Source organism: Aquarana catesbeiana, linkage group LG06 (genome assembly GCF_042186555.1).
Source record: "Aquarana catesbeiana isolate 2022-GZ linkage group LG06, ASM4218655v1, whole genome shotgun sequence".
NCBI lineage: Eukaryota > Metazoa > Chordata > Amphibia > Anura > Ranidae > Aquarana > Aquarana catesbeiana.
This window is the reverse complement of record NC_133329.1, coordinates 389,918,124-389,938,950: the sequence shown is the minus strand read 5'-3', so window position 1 is coordinate 389,938,950 and position 20,827 is coordinate 389,918,124. Positions and strand designations below refer to the sequence as shown.

Sequence of the window (20,827 nt, the reverse complement as noted above, 5' to 3'; positions counted from 1 at the left end):
CTTTAACTGACTATTGCGCGATCGTGCGACGTTGCACCCAAACAAAATTGACGTCCTTTTTTTCCCCACAAATAGAGCTTTCTTTTGGTGGTATTTGGTGGTTTTTATTTTATGCGCTATAAACAAAAAAATGAGCGACATTTTTGAAAAAAAAAAGCAATATTTTTTATGTTTTCCTATAATAAATATCCCCCAAAAATATATAAAAAAATGTTTTTTTCCTCAGTTTAGGCCGATATTTATTCTTCTACATATTTTTGGTAGAAAAAAAAATCGCAATAAGCGTATATACGTATATATATTTTTTTATATATTTTTGGGGGATATTTATTATAGGAAAACATAAAAAATATTGCTTTTTTTTTCAAAAATGTCGCTCTTTTTTTGATTGGTTTGCGCAACGCGACTACAAAATAGGGGATAGTTTTATGGCATTTTTATTATTAATTTTTTTTTATTAGTAATGGCGGCGATCTGCGATTTTTATCAGGACTGCGACATTATGGTGGACACATCGGACACTTTTGACAATATTTTCGGACCATTGTCATTTATACAGAGATCAGTGCTATATAAATGCACCGGTTACTGTGTAAATGACACTGGCAGGGAAGGAGTTAAACACTAGGGGGCGATCAAGGGGTTAAGTGTGTCCTAGGGAGTGATTCTAACTGTGAGGGTATGGGCTACTACTCACATGACAGCGATCACGGGGAAACAGGGAAATGTCTTGTTTACATAGGCATCTCCCCATTCTGCCGCTCCGTGACACGACCGCCGGGAGACCGAAAGACATCGAGTCTGCCGGTCCCGCGGGCGCGGTCACGCTGTATGTGGCGGGTGCGCGCGTGCTAGCCCCGCCAATTAAAGGGGATGTACAGGTACGCCCGTTTGCACACCGCTGCCATTGTGCCGACCTATATCGGCGGTGGTCGGCAAGTGGTTAAAGTGGTTGTAAACCCTTCCATATACCCAGTGTAATGACTGGCCTCAGGTGATACACAAAGATAAAAGCAAATCCCCCTACATAAGTTGTACCTGTTTATCTACAGTCTTTTATCCTCTACATCAAAGTCCAGAATTAATTAAGCTTGTCTGACTGACAGAAAAAAAGGGGGTGGGGAGCTGAAGTTATATTCTGCAGAGCTCAGTGAGCAGAGCTCTGAGAGCTGATTGGAGAAGAGTAGCACAAATGTCCTTCTCTTTCTTTTGCAAACTTCTAATCCCATCAATCATCCATGTAATGGAGATGAGCAAACATATGCTGTAGCCATTTTTCACCCCAGCTTCTGCTTGTATAAGAGCAGTGTGAACAGCAAGCTATGACAAAAGCATTTGCAGAGCTTGCAGCAAGCTTTGTTGAAGCTTTTAAAGCATCGTTCAGCTCCAGTTTGTAAATGTTGAACACAGATCCTAATGGGAATGCTGACTTTAAATGCCACTTTAAAAAAAGCTGCTAGCAGGCTTCAGCACTTCCTGAAGCTTGTTGAAAGCAGCTGAAGCCTGCTAGCAGCTTGCTTAAAGTTGCAATCAGCATTCCTATTAGGATCTGTGTTCAGTGTTTACAAACTGGAGCTGAATGGTACTGTAAAAGCTTCAACAAAGCTTGCTGAAAGCTCTGCAAAATGCTTTGTCAAAGCTTGCCGTTCACGCTGCGCTTCAATGCATGAAGGTGAAAAGCTTTCGGTGCTGCAGCTGCCCCCCATAGCCCCCTCCTTTTTCTTACCTGAACCCGATCGTTCCAGCGACGAGCTCGAGCCCAGCAGCTCCAGCCGCTGTCTCGGGTCCTCACTGGAAAGGTTGAAAGCAGCGGGAGCCATTGGCTCCCGCTGCTCTCAAATAAATCCAGTGAAATGGTAGCCAGGAGCGGGGCCGAGTCCTGCTGTCTGTGTCAATGGACTCATTGTGTGGGGACAGACCCCAGATCTCTCGATAAAAGAGGACCGGTCATGCCCTATTCCTATTACAATTTATGTTTACATTCCTTGTAGTAGGATGAAAAGTGATACAAAATAAAAAATTAAGGGAAAGTGTAAAAAAAACAAATAAATAAATGAAATAAAAAAAAAATAGTTTAAAGCGCCCCCATCCCTTCGTGCTCGCATGCAAAAGTGAACGCATACGTAAGTCGCGCCCGCGTATATAAACAGTGTCCAAACCACACATGTGAGGCATCGCTGCGATCGTTAGAGCGAGAGCAATAATTCTAGGACTAGACCTCCTCTGTAACTCTAAACTGATAACCCGTAAAAAATGTAGATTTTTAAGTAGTTTGGCGCCATTCCATTCGCAACGTTAAAGCATTACATGTTCGGTATCTATTTACTCATCATGACATCATCTTTCACATTTTACAAAAAAATTGGGGTAACTATTGTGTGTTTTTTTTCTTTTTTTTATTCATTAAAGTGTATTTTTTACAAATATGTTCAATGTGTTTGAAAAATTGCTGCGCAAATACCGTGTGACATAAAAAATTGCAACGACCGCCATTTTATTCCCTAGGGTCTCTCCTAAAATATATATATTGTTTGGGGGTTCTAAATAATTTTCTAGCGAAAAAATAATGATTTATACATATAGGAGAGAAATGCCAGAATTGGCCTTGGTGCCAAGTGCTTAAGCTGTGAACTGATAACCTGCCAACCCCTGACCACATCATACTTTATTGTCAAGCAATCATGTTGAAATCCCTAATAGGAAGTGAATCACTCAATACATCATTATAGACCTGTATCCTAATCACGGGTCTTTTCATGTAGACTGCAATGTTGATGATTTCAATACTTGTGTTCTGCGCAACTAAATGAATTTTGGCAATTGGTAGCTCTCTTGTGTTCTCCTGCACACAGCTGCACTGCAGGCAACTCATAAAATATTCAATGCACTAATATGTCATAAGGCTTTATTAGGCTGGCCAGGTTTACACATGCACAGAGGGGGGTGTGATTTCCGCATACCGCTGAAGTACAATAGGCTTTGTGGTTGTGGACTTTTATTAATATAGGACAGTGGCTTCCAAACTGCAGCCCGAGGGCCGGATGTGACCCTTTGCTTGCTTTTATCCACCCCTTGGGGCATTATTTCCCCACTGTTGCTGACATAGTTCCTGCCACCGACACCAAGAATGGGGCACTATTGCTCCCACTGACACCAATTATGGGGCACCGTTCCTCCCATTGACACCAATGATGGAGCACTATTTCTCCCACTGACACCAATGATGGGGCACTAATCCTTCCATTGACAGCAATGATGGGGCACTATTCCGCCCACTGACACCAATGAGGGGCATTATTTCTCCCACTAACACCAATGACAGGGCATTATTCCTCCCATTGACACCAATGATGGGGCACTATTTCTCCCATTGACACCAATGATGGGGCACTATTTCTCCCATTGACACCAATGATGGGGCACTATTTCTCCCATTGACACCAATGATGGGGCACTATTTCTCCCATTGACACCAATGATGGGGCACTATTTCTCCCATTAACACCAATGATGGGGCACTATTCCTCCCATAGACACCAATGATGGGGCACTATTATTTCCAGAGACACCAATGATGGGGCACTAATCCTTCCATTGACACCAATGATGGAGCAATATTTTTTTTTATTCCGCCCACTGACACCAATGATGGGACATTATTTCTCCCACTAACACCAATGACAGGGCACTATTCCTCCCATTGACACCAATGATGGGGCACTATTTCTCCCATTGACACCAATGATGGGGCACTATTTCTCCCACTAACACCAATGATGGGGCACTATTCCTCCCATAGACACCAATGATGGGGCACTATTATTTCCAGAGACACCAATGATGGGGCACTAATCCTTCCATTGACACCAATGATGGGGCACTATTCTTCCCACTAACACCAATGACGGGGCGCTATTCCTCCCATTGACACCAATGATGGGGCACTAATCCTCCCAATGACCCCAATGATGTGGCACTATTCCTCCCATTGACACCAATGATGGGGCACTATTCTTCCCATTGACACCAATGATGGGGCACTATTTTTTCCAGTGATACCAATGATGGGGCACTTTTCCTCCCATTGACACCAATGATGGGGCACTATTCCTCCCATTGACACCAATGATGGGGCATTCATCCTCCCATTGACACCAATGATGGGACATTATTCCTCCCATTGACACCAATGATGGGGCACCATTTCTCCCACTGACAGCAATGATGGGGCACTATTCCTCCCACTGATACCAATGATGGGACACTATTTCTCCCACTGATACCAATGATGGGGCACTATGCCTCCCATTGATACCAATAATGGGGCACTATTCCTCTCCTTAATACCAATCATGGAGCATTGTTTACTCCCACTGACACAAGGACGTTATCTTCTCCCACTGGCCACAGTGTGGCCCCCCTAAAGTATAAAGAACATTAAACTGGCCCTTTGTTTAGAAAGTTTGGAGACCCCTGCTTTAAATCATTCAGATGTTCATTAGCTAACTTCAGATGGGCCTGTACCTGTACTTTCTTGAGCAGGGGGACCTTGCGGGCGTTGCAGAATTTTAGTCCTTCATGGCATAGTGTGTTACCAATGGTTTTCTTGGTGACTATGGTCCCAGCTGAGATCATGGACAAGATTCTCCCGTGTAGTTCTGGGCTGATTCCTCACCGTTCTCATGATCATTAGAACTCCATGAGGTGAGATCTTGCATGGAGCCCCAGACCAATGGAGATTGACAGTTATTTTGTGTTTCTTCCATTTGCGAATAATCGCACCAACTGTTGTCACCCTCTCACCAAGCTGCTTGACGATGGTCTTGTAGCCCATTTCAGTCTTGTGTAGGTCTACAATGTCCCTGACATCCTTGGACAGCTCTTTGGTCTTGGCCATGGTGGAGAGATTGGATTTGGATGGATTGACTGCTTCTGTGGACAGGTGTCTTTTATATAGGTAACAAGCTGAGATTAGGAGCACTCCCTTTAAGAGAGTGCTCCTCATCTCAGCTTATTACCTGTATCGAAGACACCTGGGAGCCAGAAATCTTGCTGATTGATAATGCATTTTTCTGGATATTTTTGTTGTTATTCTGTCTCTCGCTGTTAAAATAAACCTACCATTAAAATTATAGAGTGATCTCTTCTGTATCAGTGGGCAAATGTAGAAAATCAGCAGGGGATCAAACATTTTTTTCCCTCGCTGTACCTGAACCCTCATTCTATACAGCGCTGTGCACGTCTGTAGTTCTTCTCTCCCCTCACTTCCAGGTCTCACTGGCTTTGCTGGGGCACCAAGAGCCATTGGCTGTCAATCAAAGCCAATGACTGTGTCAATGGATGCAGCAGCGGGGCTCGGGAGTGAGAATGCATGAGTGCTTCCCATGGGGGCACTGGGCAGAGAGGAAGAGCCAGGAGCACTGGCAGGGGGACCCAAAAAGGGCCGCTCTGTGCAATTCCATTGCACAAAGCAGGTAAGTATAGAGATGTTTGTTATTTAAATCCTTTACAACCACTTTAAGTTTTATGCTGGCTACATACGATGCCAATGTCCAATATAACAATGGGGATTTACTTAAAACTGGAGCGTGCAAATTCTGGTGCAGCTCTGCATAGAAACCAATCAGCTTCCAGGTTTTATTGTCAAAGCTTAATTGAACAAGCTGAAGTTAGAAGCTGATTGGCTACAATGCACAGCTGCACCAGATTCTGCAGTAAATTCCCACCAATGGTTCCCATCAGAGAATTGTATCATTCAGTGCCGGTTCACACTGATGTGGTGCGGAATTCGCAGCAAATTCTGTGCGGCTTCTGCACCGCATCAAAATCGCATCCCGCTTATGCTAACCACTGCAGGTGTATATGTTAAGTTAAGGACACACCAAAATTGGTTTGCAAAACACAGTACGATTTGCAGAATCGGATCGCATTGTGTGATAACATCCATGTGATCCGATTCTGGTGAGGCAAAAAAAGGGTCCTGCACAATTTTGGTGCAGACACAGTGTGATTTGAGCCATACAGAATGAATGGCTCAAATGGCACCACTGAAGAATCGCATGTGTTTTGAGCAGGAATGCGGTGCGATTCCTGTTCAAAATCGCATGCGGTTCCCACACCGCATCAGTGTGAACCAGGACTCAGAAACACATTGTAGTAAACAGCTGATTTTTTAATGTAAAGATAGAATCTTGCATCGAATTATCGCTTATGAGCAAAAGATCAGCTGATAAAATGTATGGTCGATGGATTTGGTCATCCCTCTATGTATGGAAGACATTAGTAAGATTCCAGAAAGAGGGACTGTGGAGCGATGTGAAATAGCTTTCTAATGTTTCATGGGATGCTGATCTAACAGCCAGCCAGGTAATCGTCTGATGTGCTGGCTGTGAAGACGGGCTGGCAGCCAGCTTAGATGAGAGAAGTCGGGTCGCAGAGCCCTTACATCATTGTCTGTCTAATTCTCTGAACTGTGATGCCCCTGTAGACTGCGATCACCTTATTATAATTCTGTTTCCCAGCCGGAGAGTGAGAGCATTGTCCTAATAATGTGACTGTGATCAAATCTGAACTCCGGCCTTCCCTTCATTCTTTGCACAGTTGTACCGGCTCCTCTCCTGTACTGAAGTCGCTTTCTCTGATTTCACTGCACACTGTGAGCTTCCCACAATGTGCAATTAATAGAGCAGCAGATAGATCTTCCCTCATTTGCTGGCTGGAGGATGTCCAGCATCATGTAGTCCTTTCATCTCCAGCCTTACTGACATTGGGCTGCCCCTTTCATTCATTGGATTTCAGTTGTTTCAATCGTGGGGACTTAGCATTGCATGGGAGTGTTAGGCTCCATTCACACTTGTGCGACTTTTCATGCACTTTTGGACATCAAAGTTGTATGCCAAGTCGTGCCCCCATGTTTTCCAATGCTACCCATTCATATATGTGCGACTTAAAATTGCAGCGACTAGTTCATGCACTTCTTTGGTCTGATTTTCATGCAACTTGAGTGCCAAAGACTTGTTGACCTTCAAAAGTAGCATGAAAGTCATACTTGAAAGTGTACTTGGAAGTGCAGTCGCTGTAAATCTGAGGGGAAGATCTGAAATGAGTGGAAGCTCTGCTGATTTGATCATCAAATAATTTACAAGCAAAAATTCTGTTTTTTATTTTCCTTGCATGTTCCCTTCAGATCTACAGCAACTGGACTCAGGGCCGTCTTTAATATTGATTGGACCCTGGGCAAAACTTTTCTTGGGCCCCCCCCCCATACAGTTTCGCTCTCCACCTGCTCCGAGACATATAATAAATAGCGGCTAGACTCAAAATCAGTTTACTGAATCCGATCAGGCAGCTATTGTGATTGGTTGCCAGAGGTTACAGCGTATCATTAATGCTCACTGTCTGGTTGCTAGAGGTTACAGCACACATTACGGCTCACTGATTAGTTGTTAGAGGTTACAGCACATGATTTCTGCTTGTTGATTGGTTGCTAGAGATTACTGTGTATATGACTTCGGGGGAGGGCATGATATACATATCAATTCTGCCGGCCGCCGCTATTTACATATGAATGCCGCCGCTATTTACATATGAATGCCGGTAATTTACACATAAACACAGGGTCTGGCAGGTGAGTCATCTGTACAAAACAAAATAGGGCAGAGCTGGGCAGCATTAGTAGCAGCACTTCACATTGAGATATTGGGACACAGCACGGGACTAAAACCTAGGGGGACGAGGGAATTTAAACCAGGATAGTTGGCAAGTATGAGGCAGCTGCTTTGGGCCCCACAACAATGACAGGGCCCAGGGCTTCTGCCCCTTTTGACCTGCCTTAAGGAAGGCCCTGATCTGGATTTCCAAGTGCACTTGCAGTGCACTTGTAGTGCAAAGTGGATTTGCCTTTAGTAAATCTACCCCAATGTGTCCCACCTACCTTCACAATCTTCACACACTTGAAGGACCCACTCCAAGGACCTTCTATTATTCAAGCCATCAGACTTACCCATACATTAGATATGTTAGATTCGGGCACTGGAGTCTCCTGTGTCCTGATATGACAACAGTGTTCTAGAGTGTCTGTCATGTCTGTAGTGGCCAACACTTCAGAACACCATTATCGTATTAGGAAACAGATTCACCAACATATCTTACGCTACCGAAACTGCAGAAGGGGAAGCCCCATTTACCTGAAACACATTGGCTATGTTTTACATCATACACTATTACTGTAATCATTGTTCTTCAACCAGGTAGAGTTTCCAACATTTTCTATTGATGCACGGTGTTCCACACCTAGCTTCACAATCTTCACATGCTTGAAGGGCCCACTCCAAGGATCCTCCACTAGTCAAGCCGTCACAGACCAAACCACACTTTATATCTGTTGGACATGGGCATGCAGTCTGTGTCTGGAGTGTCTGCCATGCCTGTAGTGAAACATCAGAACACCGTTATTCTATCAGGATACAAATTCCAGTGCCCACGACCAACATATCTAACCCTACCGAAACCCTAAAGAAAGGGAAGCCCCATTTACCTGAAACTTATTGACTATTTTTTACATCATACACTATTAAGGTAATGATTGTTCTTCAACCAGGTCAAGTTTCGAAGACTTTCTATTGACACACAGTGTTCCTCACCTACTTCCACAATTTTCACATTCTTGAAGGACCAACTCCAAGGCCCTACCACGAGTCAAACCATCACAGACCTTCCCACCACTGACGAGCTTTAGTACTACCTCACATGTATCCTACAAAGCTGACAGGTTCCATTTGATCTGTTACAGTTATTCTCATCCAACATTTTTTTGCCATGTTACAACTCCAATAGAACTCCTAATAGCATCATTCCATTACCACCAAGTCTTCTAGGCCTAGGCACCAGAGACCTATAACTAACACACAAGTAATAGGAAATCTTGTCAGACTAAAGCTACCCCCACCACTTATGTAGGGGGGGGGGGGGATCATTACTTCTTGTTTTTCCACATTACTGTATAGCGCTCTGAAGACCTTTAGTAATAGTGACAGGGTCAGCGGCCGTTGCCATGGCAACTGAACAAGAATTCCTACTAGAGCCATTATTAATTGATGCGATGTAAATCTCTTAGGGACCTGTGGTTATACAGCAGTTGGGAAGACAGCACAGCTGGGGTCAGCGAAGGGTTGCCCGGTACGTTCAATGCACCTTGTTCTGCCGTTAACGCCGATGCTTCTCTTTCTTCTCTGTAGAAATCAGGACATTCCCGGAGGGTCTTCGGACGCTTTACTCATGGTGCGTTGCTTTACCATTATCCTCATGTGTCCTTTTCAACCCTAAAATGACACAAGTCCCCAACATCATCTTTCATTGCCTGTGGTGTTCATTTTTTTTTTTTTGTGCATGTAAAAAATAAATGTTTTGGAAGATAAAGAGAGCCGAGAGTTGGAACATGCAGAAAAAGCCACTGGTAACATTCACAGATAGTTGAAGTGAGCCTCTATCAGGGCAGACCAGGTAAGGCAGTGTTATTATACAATTACTGGCAATGTACCGGGACAGTGCATACCCTTCACTCAGCACAATGTACCTCAAGAGTGCAGCAAAAAATAACCCCAACCTGGGAGACGTGAGCTCAGGGTTCATAGAGTAATGCCTGTACCCTACAGCCCCCTTTACCCCTAATACTAACCCTCCCTGTAACCCTAACAGTAACCCTTCCTGTATCCCCAACACTAACCCTCCCTGTAATCCTAACATTAAACCTCCCTGTAACCCTAACACTAAACCTCCCTGTACCACAACACCAATCCTCCAACTAATCATAACACTAAACCTCCCTGTACCCCAACACTAAACCTCCCTGTAACCCTAACATTAACCCTCCCTGTAACCCCAACACTAACCCTCCCTGTAATCCTAACATTGAACCTCCCTGTAACCCTAACACTAAACCTCCCTGTAACCCTAACATTAACCCTCCCTGTAACCCCAACACCAATCTTCCAAGTAACCCCAAGACTTACCCTTCTTGTACCCCTAACATCAACCCTCCCTGTAACTTCAACATCAACTCTCCCTGTAACCCTAACATTAACCTTCCCTGTAACCCCAACACCAATCCTCCAAGTAACCCTAACACTGAACCTCCCTGTACCCATAACATTAACCTTCCCTGCAACCCCAACTCTCTCTGTGACCCTAACATTAACCTTCTCTGTGACCCTAACATTAACCTTCCATATTACCCTTACACTGATCTTCCTCATAACCCCAAAACTAACCCTCCCTGTAACCCTAACACCGACCCTCCATGTAACCCCAACACAAACCCTCCCTGTAAAAGTAACCTTCCCTGTAATCCTAACTCTAACCTTTAGTGTAGCCCTAACATTACCCCTCCATGTAAATCCAAAACTAACCCTCCATATTACCCTTAGTCTGACCTTCCCTGTAACCCCAAATCTAACCTTACCTTAACAGTAACACTCCCGTAACCCTAACCCTTCCTAACACTAACCCCCCTCTAAACCCTAACTCTTCCTCTAACCCTAACCCTTCTTGTTACCCCAAAATGAACCCTCCGTGTAACCCCAAAATGAACCCTTCCTGTAATGCTAACACTAACCTTTGTTGTAACCCTAACTCTAACCCTCCCTGCTCCTCAACACCATTCCTAACCCTCTAACACTAACCCTCCCTGTAACCTTCACACTAACCCTCCCTGTAAAACTAACCTTCCCTGTAATCCTAACTCTAACCTTCCCTGTAAACCCAACAATAACCCTCCATATTACCTTTACACTGACCTTCCTTGTAACCCCAAAACTAACCATCCCTGTAACCTTAACACTAATCCCTCTAACCCCAACTCTCCCTCTAACCCTTCCTGTAACCTTAACACTATCCCTCCATGTTACCCAAACACTTCCCCTCATTGTAACCCCAAAACTAACCGTCCCTGTAACCTTAACACTAACCCTACCTGTAACCCTAACCCTTCTTATTACCAAACACTAACCCTCCTTGTAACCCCCAAAAAATAAACCCTCCTTGTAATGCTAACACTAACCTTTGCTCTAACACTAACCCTCCCTGTACCCCAACACCATTCATTCCTCTCCAATACTAAATCTCCCTGCAACCTTCACCCTAAACTTCCCTGTAACTTCAACACTATTCCTCGATGTAACCCTAATACCAGCCCTCCTTGTTACCTTAAAACTAACCCTCCTTGTTACCTTAAAGTTGACCCTCTCTTTAATCTTAACACTAAAAATTACTGTAACTGTAATACAAACCCTACCTGTTACCCCAACACTACCCCTCCCTGTTACCCCAACCAAAAGAGAACCCTTAGAATAGAAAAAAGAGGTGCAGATGCAGACTTATTCTGGATGGTGCATGTTCCCAGGCTGCCATCCCTATCCTGGCTCTGCTATCTATGAAGCCACACATATGGATATTGGGTGTCCAAATATCTTATGTTCACATTCTTTCTGGAAGTCAGTAAGTCAAGTAATGAGGGAAAAAAGAGAGACCTGGAGCGGGAACCTGCAAAACAAAGTCAGCAATTGTAGTTCCCATATCTCCGTTCTGTCTGATCCTTTGTGTTCTCACAATGTATAATTACTGTTTTTATCGTTACACAATTACCGTACGTCACATCGCACATGTCTGACTTCACACATTTCACTCCCACCTGGTTCTTCTCACATCCCAATAATGACTCAACTTCCATTTCTGCTACATTTCTCTGCTCTCATTTCCCGCACAATCCCAGACCCAGCCACGTGTGTGTCATTCTTTGCTCTCATTTCCCGTACAATCCCAGACCCAGCCACGTGTGTCATTCTCTGCTCTCATTTCCCACACAATCCCAGACTCAGCCACGTGTGTGTCATTCTTTGCTCTCATTCCCCGTACAATCCCAGACCCAGCCACGTGTGTGTCATTCTCTGCTCTCATTTCCCGCATGATCCCAGACCTGGCCATGTGTACTGTTCTTTTCTCTTATTTCCCGCACAATACCAGACCCAGCCACATGTGCTGTACTTTGCTCTCGCTTCCTGTACAGTCCCAGACCCAGACACGTGTGCCATTCTCTGCTCTCATTTCCCGCACAATCCCAGACCCAGTCACATGTGCGGTTCTTTACTCTCATTTCCTGCACAACCCCAGACCCAGCCATTTGTGTGTCATTCTCGACTCTCATTTCCCGCACAATCCCAGACCTGACCATGTGTATTGTTCTTTTCTCTTATTTCCCACACAATCCCAGACCCAGCCACATGTGCCGTTCTTTGCTCTCATTTCCCGCACAATCCCAGACCCAGCCACGTATGTCATTCATTGCTCTCATTTCCTGCACAATCCCAGACCCAGCCACATGTGTCATTCATTGCTCTCATTTCCCGCACAATCCCGGATCCAGCCATGTGTGTCATTCTCTGCTGCTCTCATTTCCCGCACAATCCCAGACCCAGCCACATGTGTTGTTCTCTGCTCTCATTTCCCACACCATCCGAGGCCCAGCCATGTGTGTCATTCATTGCTCTCACTTCCCGCACAATCCCAGACCCAGCCATGTGTATTGTTCTTTTCTCTTATTTCCCACACAATCCCAGACCCAGCCACATGTGCCATTCTTTGCTCTCATTTCCCGCACAATCCCAGACCCAGCCACGTATGTCATTCATTGCTCTCATTTCCTGCACAATCCCAGACCCAGCCACATGTGTCATTCATTGCTCTCATTTCCCGCACAATCCCAGACCCAGCCACATGTGTTGTTCTCTGCTCTCATTTCCCACACCATCCGAGGCCCAGCCATGTGTGTCATTCATTGCTCTCATTTCCCGCACAATCCCAGACCCAGCCATGTGTATCCGTTCTTTTCTCTTATTTCCCGCACAATCCCAGACCTAGCTACGTGTGTCATTCATTGCTCTCATTTCCCGCACAATCCCAGACCCAGCCATGTGTATCCGTTCTTTTCTCTTATTTCCCGCACAATCCCAGACCTAGCTACGTGTGTCATTCATTGCTCTCATTTCCCGCACAATCCCAGACCCGGCCATGTGTGTCAATTTCTGCTCTCATTTCCCGTACAATCCCAGATCCAGCCATGTGTATCGTTCTCAGCTCTAATTTCCCACACAATCCCAGACCCAGCCACGTGTGTCAGTCTCGGCTCTCATTTCCCGCACAATCCCAGACCTCACGTGTGTATTAATATCTGGTTAATGTAATAACCGTACAATCGATTCCTCCACCGGAGGAGACTCAATAGAAAATGATCCTCATCTCCCGAGAATGCAAATAAAACACATAATTGAAAAATGTGTCAATAAATTCTCCAAAGGAAAAAAAAAAAATGTTTGTGAATGTTACCAGCTGAGCTTTTATGTAACAACAAACCAGAAGTTCCAATTCTCCTCCTGTGGGCTTCCAATTAAAGAGCCGGCCTGCCCAAAATTTATATTTTTGTTTTTTTAATGCGAAGGATGGAGGCGTCTGGCTGCTGTCTGTCCAGTTTCAGTGTTTTGGTGTGCGCGGCCTTTCGCTCCATTGAAGGCAGCCTGTCAAAGTCTATGAAGGTGCTGAAATATGCTGTGGCTACATGGGGCCGACCGAATGTTGTATCGAGTGATACTCGCGTTCGCGCAAACACGAATACCACTGGTTACAGCGTTCAGTCCCTTCCAGCCACAGCATATTTCACCCATCATAGAGTTTTACAGGCTGCAGGCAGCGGGACTGGAGGCTGGACCTCAACTCAAACACCTGGATTGGAACCAGAGCAGCAAGATGACCCGTGTGCAAGAGGCCCAAGAGTTGTCACCCAAGTATAGCGCCCTGGGGTTTAGTCAGGGATGCTCCTCGCAGATTTACTTGCCAGGAGTAGTTACCGTAGTCAATTGGTAGAGATTCATTGATTTCTCCCTAAGTTTGACCTTGTTGTACTTTTCGGTGGCCGGGGACTTGATGGTACTAGATATGAGGACAACCCAAGGTCTGGTTATGGGTATATGGGGTACCTCAGCCAGTGGGCAGGGGTTTTCTTGAGTCCCTTGGCCTGCTGGGAGGACCTATATATTTGGGTGGAGTCAGGTGATCGGTGTTCTGTGCCACCTGGACGGCTGTCTGGGTGGACGTGTGTCGTATGCCCCGGGCTGCTAGGCTGGAGATTGGGCCTATCCCAGGGGCGTCTGGCTGCCAGGCTGTCTGAGGGCCTATCCAGAAGTGAGAGAGCAGCGCAGGGTTGGGATTGCGGCTTGCAGTCCAAACAGAAGTGAAGGTTCTGCTGGCCGGAGAACCTATCGTGGTCAGAGGTAGAAGGGAAGCTGTCGCCACAAAGGGACCAATCATCTTATTACCAGGGACCACAGTGAGTAACTGAAGCAAGTACCGGAACCGTATTCTCACCGAACGGGCACAGTGGAGAATCGGGAAACTTCAGGCGGTGATCAAGTCAGGGACCCAACCAGCAGAAGAGACGCTTGCAGAGCAGCCTTGTGAGTCAAGCCAGGGACCGAGCTGGTTAGCAGGGGTGAAGCTTGAGAAGTATCTGGAGTGCCAAGCTAGGGACCCAGCAGGGAAGCGGGGGTGACGCTTGAGGGAGACCTTGGAGGAGCTCAAGGGATTCAGAGTCAGTGAATCCAAGGGGGTCTAGTGAGAGACCGGGTGCTCAGTGTTGAAGAACTACAAGAGGCAGTTGTAGTGAAGCTGAAGGAACTGTTACGTTTGCGTTAGGAACTGTTAAACACTGTTGCCATAGGAGACAGCATTCCTGCATGTGCAGATGTGGCGCCTTGCTGGGGCCTTTCCCTGCATGGCTGTCCTCCTATTGAAGTCTCGGGGTCTGCCAATTGAATCTACAACTACCCAAGGATGTCCTGGGCCTAACCCTCTTTCCCCCAAAAATATAAAAGGCCTGTTAAGAGAAATAAAACCTCTTTTACATCCAAGAAGTGTCTGGCACCCAATAACTTACACCTTGCACCCACTATGCCTCACAACCCACTACTTACAGAAGGATGTCATCTATCTTTGGCCTTAGAGGTCCTCATTAGACTGGAAGAGGCTAAAGACAATTGCTATGCAAGCAAATTCCCAAAAGATTTTCTCTGTGATCGAAGAGGTATTATACTTACTTATCCAATGGCCCGCGTCCCCCCTTAAAAAAAAACCCTTAAAAATCCTTAGCATTCGAATGGGAGAGTCAGATGCTGGATCCCCCTCTGTGTGCTGTGGTTCCATCCTATCTCACAATACGGCACAATGTGGCAGCGGACTAAACCACAGATTGCAGCAGGAGGCACAGGCAAGTTTTGAATGGCAGAGCCTTCAGCTACCGTAGAGAGATATGAGAAATTGGCTAGACATGTGCAATTAGTTTCGTTCCAAATTTGTTTTTGACAAACTCATTAATTCGTAAACATCCGAATTAGCAAAAACCCAATTAACTATTTTTTCTGAATATTCGTATATTAGAACATTAGAAAATTTGTAAATTCGAACATTCGAGAAATTCGTAAATTCGAAAATCCAAAAACCCGAAAATTCGAAAAGCTGAAATAATAACTAACTATTAAATTATAGGTGTTGGCATTTCCGTTCAAATGTGGCTGTTAGTGAATGTAACGAATATGAATGTATCCAAAGTTACAAATTATCCGACATAACGAATGCCACATCTAAACGAATGGAACATAATGAATTATTAATAATAAATAACAATAATAATAAACACTTTTTATTATTATTTATTATTAATTCGTAACTTTGGATGAATTCGTATTAGTTACGTTCACTAACAGCCAAATTTGAAAGGAAATTCCAATACCTATAATTTACTAGTTAGTTAATTTGTTATTATTTCGAATTTTCGGATTTTCGTTCTTTTGAATTAACAGATTTTATTTTTTATTTACAGATTTTTGAATTTCCAAATTGAAATTTTTTTGAATTTACGGATTTCGAATTGGGATCATAACGAATGACCGGAAAAACAAAAACAAAACAAAACAAAGACGAATAAAACGATAACTAACAAATTTTTTTGGCAGTGCACATGTCTAAAATTGGCCACCAGAGAGGGAAGCCTAATGCCCCGTACACACGGTCGGACATTGATCAGACATTCCGACAACAAAATCCTAGGATTTTTTCCGACGGATGTTGGCTAAAACTTGTCTTGCATACACACGGTCACACAAAGTTGTCGGAAAATCCAATCATTCTGAACGCGGTGACGTAAAACACTTACGTCGGGACTATAAACGGGGCAGTAGCCAATGGCTTTCATCTCTTTATTTATTCTGAGCATGCGTGGCACTTTGTGTGTCGGATTTGTGTACACACGATCAGAAATTCCGACAACGGATTTTATTGTCGGAAAATTTTATAGCAAGCTCTCAAACTTTGTGTGTCGGAAAATCCAATGGAAAATGTGTGATGGAGCCCACACACGGTCGGAATTTCCGACAACAAGGTCCTATCACACATTTTGCGTCGGAAAATCCGACCGTGTGTACGGGGCATAATACCTTTTATATTATAGGGAATGGCTTTTGGCTTTTTTTTTAGGGGGTGTGGGGCAACAGTAGTTGTCCCGGTTTCTTACATCTCTTTTGGGTGGGCAGTAGGGACTGAACACCTGCCACCATTATAAGCAGCTTAGGGCCCATTCACACCATCTCTTAATGGTAACGTGTGGTGACGCATTGGTGAAGTATGGTGCCATTCGTTCTAAATGGCACCCCACCTGTCAATGGGCACACGGGGTGCGGAAGAAGCATTGGGGTGCCATTCAGGATAAATTGCAACACATTACAACAATGCACTCACTGTGCATTGCTGCAAGCATGCTGTAACTAGCACATTACTGCATAGAGAGGGTGTGAACTAGCCCTAAGGCTGGCTTCATACACTATATTACCAAAAGTATTGGGACAATACTTTTGCCAATAAAGTGTACTTTAAGGCTCGGTGTACTTTAAGGCTCGGTTCACGCTGCGTGACTTTGGCACGACGAAAAGCAAAGCAAAAGCAAGGTGTAAGCAGGACTGTAAGCGAACCATTTTATTTAGTGACAGTGTTCAGAGAGCTTTAACAAAGCCTGTCCGAAGCCTTGTTGAAGCTGAGGTCGGTGTAAATGAGCCCTAAATGATGTAAAACCATGAATTTACAAAGGACCGAGTATACAGGCCTACCCCTCTACTTTACAGGTGGCATTGCTTCATTACAGGTACACTTTATGTGCCCAAGGTGCCAAACCTAAGGAGGTCAATTCACCCCCCCCCCCCACCCCCGCTATGTGCGCCTCACACAGGATTTGTATACATCTCTTCACAGCGTCACATACTGTCACCATAGGCGCTCAGTCTGGGGGACAGAATCTTAAAAAAAAACAAAATATTGGCAGACAAAATAAGGTCACATATCACCATGGTTACCTCAGCCTGACTGAGTACGACGAGCCCGTCTTATCTACATACTGCCATCTGAAATCTGGCGTTTTCGGGTTTATTTTGTAGCTAGACACGGTCCAGATACTACAACACTCGGTCGTTAGATGGGAAAATACCTTCTTTTTTAATGAATGGCCACGAATGCCAAGTTTTTTTTTTTTCCAGGCTAATTGGTTTTTCATGATGAAAATAAAATTAAGGGCCAAATCCCCGAAGCTTTGTGAGATCGATTGAGCTGTTTATTCTATATAAATGGACTTATTCACTAATGAATTCTAACGCTTCAGTGCTGATGAAGTGACTAGTAACCATAGCAACCAGTTTCAATCCGCTCTGCTGAAGTCAGGCCTGTGTACAAGATGGCTTCTAACCGGTTGCTATGGGTTACTGCGTCCGCCTGTTATCCCCATGCAGTCAAATGGACCTTCCTTTGTGGTGTTGGGCACTTTCATTGGACCAAGGAGGGTCAAAAGATGGGCGGGGCATTGCGCTGTAGCAGGGGCTTATTCACAATTCACAAAATCAAGGCCTAGGTAACAACAGTAAAATCAGACTAGACTAGGATGCTTTCTGCACATGGCAGGTAAAAACGGGCACTGCGTTAAGGCCTCTTGCACATTGGCGCCTGAGCCCAAGCAATGTCATTTCCAATGTATTTCATTGGCCCAGGTGGCCCAGGTGCTGCATACTGCTGCCCATAGGCCTTATTCATGCGGGTACTGAGGCTCATATACCCTGAACAGGTTTTTTTTTTTTTACGTGTCAATAGTTGGCAAGTGCTTTCCTCTTGGCAGCAACGTTTTGCCAGAAAAAATGCTTGACACGTAGAAAAGCATTTAAATGCATCTAGGCACATTAAGGCACGTCATTTCTGTCCATCTCCTGTAATATATCTGCAGTCTCTGACCAAGTCCTGTATCATGTCTGCATTCTCTGACAATCTCCTGTAATATGTCTGCAGTCTCTGACCATCTCCTGTAATATGTCTGCAGTCTCTGACCATCTCCTGTAATATGTCTGCAGTCTCTGATTGAGTCCTGTAATATGTCTGCAGTCTCTGACCATCTCCTGTAACATGTCTGCAGTCTCTGACCATCTCCTGTAATATGTCTGCAGTCTCTGACCAAGTCCTGTAACATGTCTGCAGTCACTGACCATCTCCTGTAATATGTCTGCAGTCTCTGACCATCTCCTGTAACATGTCTGAAGTCTCTGACCATCTCCTGTAATATGTCTGCAGTCTCTGATTGAGTCTTGTAATATGTCTGCAGTCTCTGACCATCTCCTGTAATATGTCTGCAGTCTCTGACCATCTCCGGTGACATGTCTGCAGTCTCTGACCATCTCCTGTATCATATCTGCAGCCTTTGATAGCCTTCTGTAGCATTACATATACTGAATACAATGTGCAGCCCCTTGCTGATGTCAGGGGCCACAGTTGAGGCCCCTTATTTCTCCTTAGTTGACCACCAGTGCTTTAGGTCACCACTTCTATAAGTACCCCTCAATACAGAATCTACCTCTAAAGGTCTCTGGACATAGTTACCAACATTATGGTCCCACTCCTGGGACACTGGTACCCCCGGGCCCATGCATGGTCCACATTTCGCTTGCCCATTTTCTGGGTGGGTGCACCCAAATCACACCCAGGTTCACTCCGCTCAAACCTCGCCTCTAAATATGCAGGGGACACTTGTGGCCCTGATCCCTGCAAATATTGCCTTATTTGAGTTACAGCGTTATGTGTAGAAGCTCAACAAATGTTAGTACTGTGATCCTGGGACATGGCCTGGAACACATCATTGGTGGGACAGAGGGCCAAGATGGCGGACTAGTCCTGGCAGATCCGGGACAGATGGCATGTATGTACAGAGTGACACATCTATAGCACATGACAATCCAAACAGACAAGAAAACAAGTGCATGCTGTCAATGGAAAAATATTATGTCATCCAATAAAATGATTTGCGTCCTCATCTAAGAACAAGCACATGCACCTATTTTGCATAAATACATGGAGACGCAGGCTGTAATTTTAGAGGAATATGCGTTCTCTGGTGACCTCTAGGGGTCATATTCAGGAATAGCAATCTTCCAGCACGGCACAGAACTGAATACCAATTGTGGCTCTGCCATGCGTGGAATGCTTGAAGAGTCTGTAATGTCTGTGTGCCCAGTATGATGTGTGTGAGTGGATCTGTATGTCCCTGTATATTTCTGCTTCTTGTGCTCTTACTAACAGTTTGTGATGTATCTCTTTCTCTCGCTGCCCCTATGGAAGCGAAGTATTCCGCTCCTGCAGGAAACACAGCTATGGTACGTAGCCAGACCTTTGCCGTTACTCCCGCTACTTGTGCATGTTTCACCGACTTTGTTCAGCAGTCAAATACATTTAACATTCTTCTTTATGGCAATAAATGTAGCAAATGTGATTTCATGATTTCTGCCTTACACCATAAAATGTTCACAAAAGATGTGTACGTTTATCTAAATTAATTCCATCTTCTTGACCGTGTTTCATATTTATGGTGTAACATAAAACATGGTCACATTCCGTAGCCCCCCCGCCTTCAAGCCAAGCCCCCCTGCCTTCAAACCCCCCACCCCTCACACTTGAATTGCGGGGCAGTGTTGCCAAGCCAACCTGCCAGATTGAAATTTACTGACACGACACCCAAAAATTTACTGGCACAGCCAAGTTTTTACTGCCATTTCCAAAAGTTATGAAAATGACAGTTTTAAGTGCAAATTTCAGTATTTAGTCTACAAACAAATATAATATGCAATTACCGGTATACAATTACTACTGGTGGTAAAACTTCAATAATGTACCGTCGTCCTATAAATTTAAAGAAAACAAAAGGCAGAAGATCTAAGGCAGCTGTGGACTTTCATGGTACGGTAAAGACTTACATACACATTTGTATAAAAATATATACATTTATTTAGAGAAAACACAGCGTTAAAAGGTCCCACAGAGAGAAAATATACAGTATGTATAAATATATTCTGTGTATGAGAACTGAACAATGGAGCATGCATTCATCCAGGATTAGGAATAGGAATGACGTTCAAAATCAGTTTGAACTCAACATGTTTCGCGGGATGACCGCTTCTTCAGGAGTATATTTCCAGAGACATTATATGCAGTTATTTCTATAAAGGATATACATACAATAATGATTGTAGGGATAGGAACATATGTGGACAATCCTCAATTCTGTCATAGAGGGGAGCACATTCAACAGTCCCAACAATACTACAATTAATAAATCACGTATATGTTGAATGTGCTCCTCTCTATGGCAGAATTGAGGAGTGTCCACTTATGTTCCTATCCCTACAATCATTATTGTATGTACTTGTGT

The 20,827-nt window shown here is 44.5% G+C and overlaps 1 protein-coding gene across 3 annotated transcripts in view; it reads left to right on the top strand.

The window, feature by feature from the left end:
• The window catches only part of SPEG (striated muscle enriched protein kinase), a 476,968-nt gene that overhangs the window by 192,722 nt on the left and 263,419 nt on the right, over positions 1 to 20,827 (top strand). The window contains exons 2-3 of one of the 3 annotated variants that reach the window (XM_073634317.1): positions 9,237 to 9,279; positions 19,746 to 19,775. The exons of the other annotated variants lie outside the window; for them this stretch is intronic. Coding sequence (XP_073490418.1) covers positions 9,237 to 9,279; positions 19,746 to 19,775 — 73 coding nt within the window. The remainder of the gene's footprint in view (positions 1 to 9,236; positions 9,280 to 19,745; positions 19,776 to 20,827) is intronic. 3 annotated transcript variants of the gene reach the window in all.